This window comes from Camelus ferus, chromosome 23 (assembly GCF_009834535.1).
Source record: "Camelus ferus isolate YT-003-E chromosome 23, BCGSAC_Cfer_1.0, whole genome shotgun sequence".
Lineage (NCBI taxonomy): Eukaryota > Metazoa > Chordata > Mammalia > Artiodactyla > Camelidae > Camelus > Camelus ferus.
In genome coordinates this window covers 26,452,608-26,462,032 of record NC_045718.1, presented here as the reverse complement: position 1 = coordinate 26,462,032, position 9,425 = coordinate 26,452,608, and the positions used below count along the sequence as shown (strand labels likewise).

Sequence of the window (9,425 nt, the reverse complement as noted above, 5' to 3'; positions counted from 1 at the left end):
GTGAAGAACACTGGAGAGCAGCTCTGTCATCACCAGGACCAAGTGATTACACTCACTAACGGCAGCCCAAGTGGCCCCCTCCCAGTCACTTTTTAGAGACAGAAGTGAGACTGCAGGTGGTAGTTGGATAAGTTGCTGAAGTTTAGCTCTCGGAAGCCATCCATGATCTCAACATATTCCCCCAAAGCCTCCTGAAAGAGACGGCACAGCATTGCAGACATGCACCAGGGAACGGAACCAAACGGGATTTCACTTCCATCTGTGGGTGCTAAATTTGGAGGAGAAAAGACAAATACCACTAGGAGCCACCTTAACACGCACAAGAAGTCTCCCTAGGATGTTTATAGAGTCAAAAAGAAGACAGTGAACCTCAGAGGTCCGTTAGCTGAGCCCTCAGGTAAAGTATATTGCTGCCACTGTTTACAATTAAAAATCTCAGGGAAGAAAGTTCCATGGCCTGCTGCAGCAATGTACTTCAACATCCTTCCTGTCAGAAAGTTATCTCAGGCTACTATGATTTCCGGTTGCTGTAATTACATCTCCTCATTTTTATTCTTTGCATACCGAAGATCAAGAACAGGTATTTCATTTTCTCCTTGAAATTATCTGTCAAGCCCTTGAAGGTAGCAGAGCAATGCTTCGGTCTTCTCTAAGTAGAAAGGTGCAGTTCTTCAACTTTTCTTTATTGCTTTTATTTCTCTGGCCTTAAGTAGACTTACTTTTAGGACATGCAGGGCTTCCTCTCATCTTTACGCAAAGCCACACAAAACAGATGCACCTCTCCCAACAATCTAACTAACTCAGTTGAACTTAGGAAATAGCTCCTGTGTTGACACAGTGCATGTTGTTCAATGTCAGCATTCAAGTGCAGAGTCATATTGCTGTGTGTAGGAGGAACCCTCAAATCCTTTTCTGTCCTAATTTTCTAGCCAAAATCTTTTCATCTATTTCTTTTGTATATGGGCTCTACCCTTAAATATTTGCTTTGATGACTTCATTCAGGTAATTTTGAACTTCAATGCTTCCTACTCCTTTTGGAGTGTAGTAACAACTCCAAAGTTATAACCTAATACGATATCAATAGTCTTCTTATCTCTAAAAGAAACTGAACCAACCTAAAAAAATTGTAATATAAAATAATTTATATATTTATATTTGTACTCCCATCTAAGCCATTATTAAGTCACGTGCCACTAATAAGATAATAACACTATCACAAGTCATACTCACTGGACAATACCATTAGACGACTAAGAGAGCAGGGATCGGACACATTTGCTGTACTGTAAAATACTCTAAAAGCCTTAAGTTATAACTTAAGATTGACAAGTCTTCAATCTCAAAGCTCCACATTCTAGTAGGGCAGGGGAAACTTAAAACATTGTTGTATCTCTATACTTAGGGCAGGGGTTGGCAGGTTTTTTCTGTAAAGGCTCAGATGGTAAATATTTTAATCTTCATGGGTTATGTGGTCTTTGTTGCAGCTCCTCAACTCTGCCTTTGCAGCAGGGAAGCAGCCGTAGACAACATATTAGCAAGTGAGTGTGGCTGTGCTCTAGCGCAACTTTATTTGTAAGAACAGGCCACAGGTCAGATTTGGCCCCTGGGCTGCAGCTGGACAGCCCTCTTTTCCAGATGCAGGGCACCTGCACGTGTTAAGCACATTCATGTGTCTGTGTATGTAAGCTCGAGTGCGCTGGCACACCACATCATCTGCCTGTCCTCACAGCCATGCGGCTTGTGACCCGTGGAGAAGGGCCCTGCTCCTACACTTTAATGCTCTGTAGTTAACGTCTAGAAATCCTTAAGGATTGTACATTGGAATCTGTGTTTTATAAGTGAAGTGTGATGGACAGTGGAAGCCCTGCTTACATCGTGGTCTTGTCTCTCCAGTGCCTTATGGCAGCCCCACGGCAGTTCTCAGACACTTGTTATCTCCCAGCTCCCTCTTCTTGGCCCCTGCCCTGGGACCTTGTTGCTCTCCACTTTGGGTGGGACCAGGTCATGACAGTGTTGGGGCTCGGAGGCATGTGCTCTGCTGTTATCCTTTACCCCTGTTGGGAACCCAGATGTGAGACTGGGGCAGGCTGAATTGAGCATATACACCCCTGACATCTCTGCACAGGACGCAGAGGTAATCACCCCTGCTCCAGGCTGGCAGCACTCACTACAGCACACTCAGTGGACTCAGTGTGGAGCCTCTGGCCACCCCAATCCCAAGTGCGTCCCTGTGTGGAGGCTGCAGTCTCTAGGAGTAGCCCAGCTGACCACCTTGGGATGAGGAAGACTGACTGTCTCCCCTCCCACTGTGCATGGTGAATAGGTCCTTGGCTGGTGGTAGAGAGAACCCAGAAACCACAGACACATGTGCACACGTGGTCATGGGGCACCTGTGGGGGTCCCACCATGAGTATCCCTGTGCTGAAGGGAGTTTGACATTAAACAGCAAATCAAAACACCGTGACATGCAGAGGGAGGGAGGGAGAAGGGCAGAGAGAGAGAGAGAGAGGAAAAGGGAGAGAGGGAGAGGAGGACTGCAGAAGAAAGGAAAACATTTTATAATCTAGTAACTTTAACATCACTTTTATCCTGCTTTCGAACAAAGGGTCCTGTATTTTCACCTTGTACTAGGCCCCGATCAAAGGTTAGGGGCTATGAAGAATCATCTTCTGAGATCCATCTGCCAAAATGGAAGTTAACAAAGAAAACCTCACTTACGCATCACTCATTTCAGAAGCAGCTAACCTGTGTGCTGCCAGGGTAATGCCAGGGCACCCTGCAGCATTCCTAACTCTGAAGTGTAAGGCTCTGAAATTGATTACGTATTTTGGATTTCAGGCTCTAAGGGGTTCCTTTCAGACTATGATGATTGAGGTTGCTGCCTGGGAGCCATTTCCTTCAGGTAGTTTGCTGCAGGATTAATACATATTTCTTTAGAGTGATGATGAGGTACCTCATAAATATAAAGCACAATCAAAACATTATGCATGAAATTTAATAAGACAACAACAAAGAAGGTTGAGATTTTTCTAAGATTTCCCTCTATTGCCTATTAAAGAAGGTATTACCATAATATTCTAACATATAAAGACATATCTGTTTTCCTGATTTGAATAAACCAACTGTAAAACAAACATTGTAGAGATGGTCAAAAAATCTGAATATGGGTTGGGCATTACATGACATTAAAGAATTCTTGTTAATATTGTTTGGTGTAATGATGACACACTGTGAAAAAAAAAATCCTTCATAGATACACACTGAAGTATTTATGGGTGAAATAACATAATGTCTGAGATCTGCTTTAAATACTTCAGCAAAAGGAAAAGAGGAGGAAGAAGATAGAAGAAGAGGAGGAAGGAGAGAAGATGGAGAAGAAAAGGATGACAATGAAGATGACAAAGAAGATGAAGAAGGAGAAGAGAAAAAAAATGTGAGGTAGATGGAATAGGACGGGCAAAATAAGAAGCCTCGGTGATGGAGACGTGGAAATCCATTGTAATGTTCTCTTTATCTTCCTATATGTTTCTAAATTCCCATAAGTTTGTGAGTGTGTGTGTGTGTGTGTTTGTGTATAACTGTTGCCTACAAAAAATTTCTAACAGAAATCAGGGTACATATTTTTCATTCTCCTCCATACCAAATGTCTTTTTCTTTCTTTTTTTTTCTTTTTCTTTTTTCTTTTCTTTTCTTTTCTTTTCTTTTCTTTTCTTTTTTTTTTTTTTTTTTTTTTTTTGGTGTAGGAAGCTTCCTCTGAGGCTGACAGGAGCTCTCTAAGCTAAAGAGATACAAAGGCATTGATGGGAAGAAGAATTCGCCCATCGGTTCCTGACACAATAAAAAAAAAGAAAAGGAGAAAATGGGAGGAAGAGATTGCCATTGTTACTCTTCTAACCTTTCTAATTATGCCAGAGTCAGGACTCGGGTCAGGAGGAAAATGATTCTGGTGGTCAATCATTTGCCCTATTTTGTATACATCAAAAAAGCTCTTGTTTCCACCACATTCCAATCTGACAGTTTTCCACCTACTTAAAAATGTACCAAGAGGCCAGATTAACAAAAATATAAATAAAATGACTATATTGCAAGGAACACCTTGTTTGTAAACATAGACACTGCTTTCGTGTTATTCTGAATTGCATGATATGACACTTTAAAAGTAAAATATGCTTTATACTCTTAGAGGTATTTCAGATAAATGTTCAACATGCTCAGCTTTTAAAAGTTACATGTAAATTTCTCTCCTGAGTGCAGATGGTGGCCAAGCAAAGTAGCTCTTGGGCCTTAAAGACAGAAGGTCAGGTCATGGCTGAAAGACAAAGAACAATTGCTGCCTTGCTCCTCCAGATCACCCATGGAATAAGACACCACTGCTTTCTTTTTTGAAACTGTCTGTTCAATACAAAACCGTTACAAAGAGTACCTATAACATTTCCTCAAATTCTGTCCAAAAAAAAATAGTAGTAAGCACATCACATCACAAATATCTTGTAACTGTTCAGAGGTTTTATTCTTAATTCTCCGATCTCCTAAAAAGGCACATCTCTATCTAAAAATAACACTCAAATTATTATGAATAACTGTTAATGTTCCACTATTTAGCAGGAAATATTTACAAAAGAAAACTGTTCCTTTTCAAATCCTGCAGCTTTAGCCTCCACATCATTACTGGTTAATTAAAATGAGATATAGTAATAAGAGACAAATGTTACAAATACTTCTACGCATTTTTCATTTACAAGTGATACTATAATCTTACTGCTCCTCTAGTGTTTTTCCTCTCTGGAATAATGTAATGTAATTTTTAAATAACTCACAGGCTCTTCCTTACTATATTTTTCTAGTTAGTCCAAAATGTTATGGTAGCAGATACCACAGAATAACAAAAAAGGTATCTAATAATGCTAGTCAGCAAGCCAAAACATTACCTTTTTTAAAAAAGTCATAATATATCAGAAAAGAGAAGTTCTGTGTTGGTTGGTAATCCCAGACCTTCAGTTTCTGATAGAAAGGATTTTTAATTCTATTATCAGGCACGCCCCCAACTGGATGGAATAAAATAGTCTCGTTATTTGTACATGTTAATAATGAAAATCCTTCTGAAAATTTAAAACTCATTATAATACTTTGAATATAGTGGTACAAAAGCAGAATTTGATTTTGGTTGTTTAGATTTTAATTTAGTGCCAGAGATTTCACTTACAACTTGAAAACCTTTTTGTACTTAGTACAAATTCATTATCACTTTCATTGTCAATACTTTTCCCAATTATCTTTGCGTTGTTTGCAAAGAGAGTTGATCGGCTTGAAAAGGAAATATGTTGGAAAATATGGTAAAAAGTGTTGAACTAGAAATATATATTTTTGTAGAAATCTACTTACGGTTACCTAATTTTAAATCATAGCGATTTCTTTAAAATAATGACACAGAACTCAGTCTTATTTTAATTGAATAGATTTAGCAACCCGCTTTCACTGAATACAAAGATTGAAAGCTTTCAATGCTTTGTACTGTAACATAAAATTAGAAAATCGAAAGTCACTCTATTAGAACTGCCTCTCTAGAAACTTCATTTACATTGTCAATTAAAATTAGAATATCTACACGATCACAAAAAAGATGTAATGTAAAACATCTGTTCCAACTGAAATTAAAGTAAGCAGCATTTTTCCCTTAACATTTGTAATTTCACTGTATTTAGGCTTCCTGAGCAAAAGTATTCATGGTTATCTTAGTTAAAACTGGTCTCACTCTGCCAACAATCAATTTGATTGACATATTTACATATCAACTCATCTCATCTTACAAATTTTAAACTTTTTCACTTAAAATTGGATTCAAGTTGGCATCTTTCAAGAACTTTATGTACATATATTTTAGGTTCAAACTGTGCATTAGAACATTTTTTTTCTACTTTTGTAAGTAATAGATACACATATCCAAATGTATATTTATGACCTGTCAGATTGGAATCGTATATTCATGCAGTTGTAGTCTCATAATTTCATGTGGAAGGTGATAACTTTAGGCAACTGTAAGTGAAATTCTTTTACTAGTATAAACTGGATCACTCCATTAGTTAGAAACAATGTGATAGAAATAAACGACTTAAGAATAAAACCACAACAACTTCAGAAAAAAACATTAGTTATGTCTTTAATTGCTGCAGTTACGCTTTTATCATCTCTTACCTGATCTTTAATTTCAAGATCTCTTATAGTTTTGGTTCTGTACTCTCTCTGCTCCTTTTCTGCCTCATCTTTCTCCATTTTGGTTTTATTCAATTGATAACGCATTTCTTCACACACCTGTTAGATTATAAAAACTAGATCAGTAGCTGCTGGAATCTACCAGGAAATGCCTGCAATTAGATCTTTTGGTGCCCCCTAGAGGTCATATAAATAAAGTACAACAGAACTTTTCTAAGAATGGCATTTTCTATTAGCATATTCAATATATTCTGCTAAAATGAGGCAATATCAGGTATTAGTGAGTCTAAGAATTTCAGATTACAGATAAAGAAATACATGGCTAGGGAATTTAAATAATATTTCTAAGATTTTTTGATGTAAAATAGTTTCAATTGCATATTATGTAAAATGCACTATCATCTCACTTTGAACCAGGTAAAATTATTAATTAAAGTATTAATTATTTATTTATGTTATTATTTTATGTTATTATTCATTCAAATTATTATGGTTAAATAGATAATTTATATTATAAATTTTTCCTTAATAGACTTTATCAGCTAAGTTTTTATTTAAGGAAATTTATAAAGGAATTTTTCTGCTAGTAAACTATATTATTAATATTTAGGTATAGAATACCCAGTCAGTATTTACCACAAATTTTGCAGATAATGTCAATCTTACCATGTACAATACTATGTATTTAAGTTAAGGAAGGTTGTCTAGTGAAAGTCATAGTCTGGAACTAAGCCCACTCTGCTTTTATAACTACGGCATTTGACATAAAAGGAAAATATACACTTAAGTGAAATGACTTTGATATATCATGAAATAACAAACACATATATTATCTTAAAATTGTGTATTAGACTTTAAACAATTTTTTTTTTCAATCTAGGGCATCTTCAGACAGATAAATATGTTTGGAAAATGCAATCAGCAAATAAATCTAAATAAAGAAGTTACGAACCTTTGAGATAACTGAGAACCTGCAGAGAGATCAAGCAACACAGAAGTCTCTAAGTTAGCGTCTAAGCTACAAATACAAGTTTTTAAAAATCACGTATCATCCAATAGCTATACTTGCTTGAAATTTTTGAATTTTGGTAGTTCTCCAAAAATGATCATTAGAACTTTAGAAATTAGTTTCGTCATTATTGAGGTGTTAGAATATTATAAAACCTATATGTATTTCCTATGTTCAAATAAAAATATTTTAAAAAATGAATCTGTATTCAAAAGTTATATGACAAGACATAAGAAAAACTCAGTAAGCTTCTCCCCAGTGATCCTTAAAAAGCTAGAAAAAGAATATAGTTACTAAAAACTGTATTTGAAATTCAAATGCCTTCAATGTGTTAGTTGACCTCTCCCATTTCAAAAAAATAATTCACAAAAAGTTATTAGAGTGAAATAAAATTTAAAAATTAGGAATGATAAAAAAATCAGAGGGGCCCTAATTGACTTTTTTCACGGTTCGAATCTATTTGGATTTACATATAGGAATGAAATTAAAGAATCCAAATTGTAATACCAGAACATAATAATTACACAGCCATGGTGTTTATAACCCAACACCAATACAAAATTATTGTAAGTAATAAATATTTAAACATTGGGTCCTATTTAGAATAATTTCATCCCTTAATTTTAGTTTTAAGTCTCCTTGCCTCACTAATTTCTGTTTAGCATTTCTAAGTTCATCTATAACATTTAAATTTTACCTAAAGTAAGTCAACAAATTAAACTGAACCAGAATTGCACAGGTAAGGATACCATCAACAAAATGAAAAGACAACCTACAGAATGGGAGAAAATATTCGCAAATGATGTGACTGACAAGGGGCTAATTTCCATAATATACAAACAGCTCACACACTTCAATATCGAAGAAACAAGCAACCCAATCCAAAAATGGTCAGAAGACCTAAGCAAGCAATTCTCCAATGAAGACATACAAATGGCCAACAGGCACATGATAAAATGCTCATCATCGCTAATTATCAGAGAAATGCAGATCAAAACTACAATGAAGTATCACCTCACACCAGCCAAAATGGCCATCATTGAAAAGTCTACAAATGATAGATGCTGGAAAGGGTGTGGAGAAAAGGGAATCCTCCTATACTGTTGGTGGGACTGTAGATTGGTGCTGCCACTATGGAGGACAGTATGGAAGTTCCTTAAAAAACTGAAAACAGACTTACCGTGTGATTCAGCAATCCCACTCCTGGGCATATATCCAGAGAAAAATAAAATGCAAAAAGACACATGCACCCCAATGTTCATAGCGGCACTATTTATGATAGCCAAGACATGGAAACAACCCAAATGTCCATCAACATATGACTGGATAAAGAAGATGTGGTATATTATACAATGGAACACTACTCAGTCATAAAAAAGAATAAAATAATGCCATTTGCAGCAATATAGATGGACCTGAAGACCATCATTCTAAGTGAAGTGGGCCGGAAAGAGAAAGAAAAATGCCATATGACATCACTTATATGAAGAATCTAAAAAATAATAACATTAATAATGACACAAATGAACTACTTATTATTTATAACTAAGATGATTGATTTCTTGAATATGTGTAAGCACATCTGACCATCCTTTATGATTGGATTACTATACCATTTTATGATTCTTATTTTGTAGTTGGCTTTATTTCTTTGATAACTATGTAAGTTCAAAAAGCTAAAGCTCTAATCTGTTCTTAGAAACAATAATTAGTACATATATGTAAACTAAAAAAAATGCAGTATACTGTATGTATGTATTTACATGCAATATAATATTATGTGCAGTTGAACTGTAATAATTCTACCTAATAAAACAGAAAAAGGAAAAAAAGTTAAACAAATTGAACCAGAATTATATTATCTCAGGGTTGGAAGCAACTTCAAGACGCTTCTCTGATACTGAGTCTTTTTGGACAGTCCTAAAGACAGAGTATTCTTTACTGTACCACATTTCAACAGAAAGTTCTCTCCCATAATGAACAGAAAATCCTCACCATAGCTTTCACCTATAAATCCAGGTTAACCATTTCCATCCTTCTCCACCAATTTTCTTACTTCGACGCCTATGTTGATACAAACACATCAATTATATTGGCAAATCTGACCCATTAAGCTTCTATATTAGCTAGTTTGAATTTTAGAAAGCAAATGAAGAACTACAGAAATTCAGTGCAGAAAAAAAGAAAAAACAGGCTTCCTTTCCTA

The 9,425-nt window shown here is 35.7% G+C and overlaps 1 protein-coding gene across 14 annotated transcripts in view; it reads right to left on the bottom strand.

Moving 5' to 3' along the window:
- Positions 1-9,425, bottom strand: part of SDCCAG8 (SHH signaling and ciliogenesis regulator SDCCAG8) — a 185,785-nt gene that overhangs the window by 128,920 nt on the left and 47,440 nt on the right. For all 14 annotated transcript variants that reach the window (XM_032466534.1, XM_032466526.1, XM_032466522.1 and 11 more), the window contains one exon: positions 6,193-6,309. In XM_032466534.1, the coding sequence (XP_032322425.1) occupies positions 6,193-6,309 (117 nt within the window). The remainder of the gene's footprint in view (positions 1-6,192; positions 6,310-9,425) is intronic.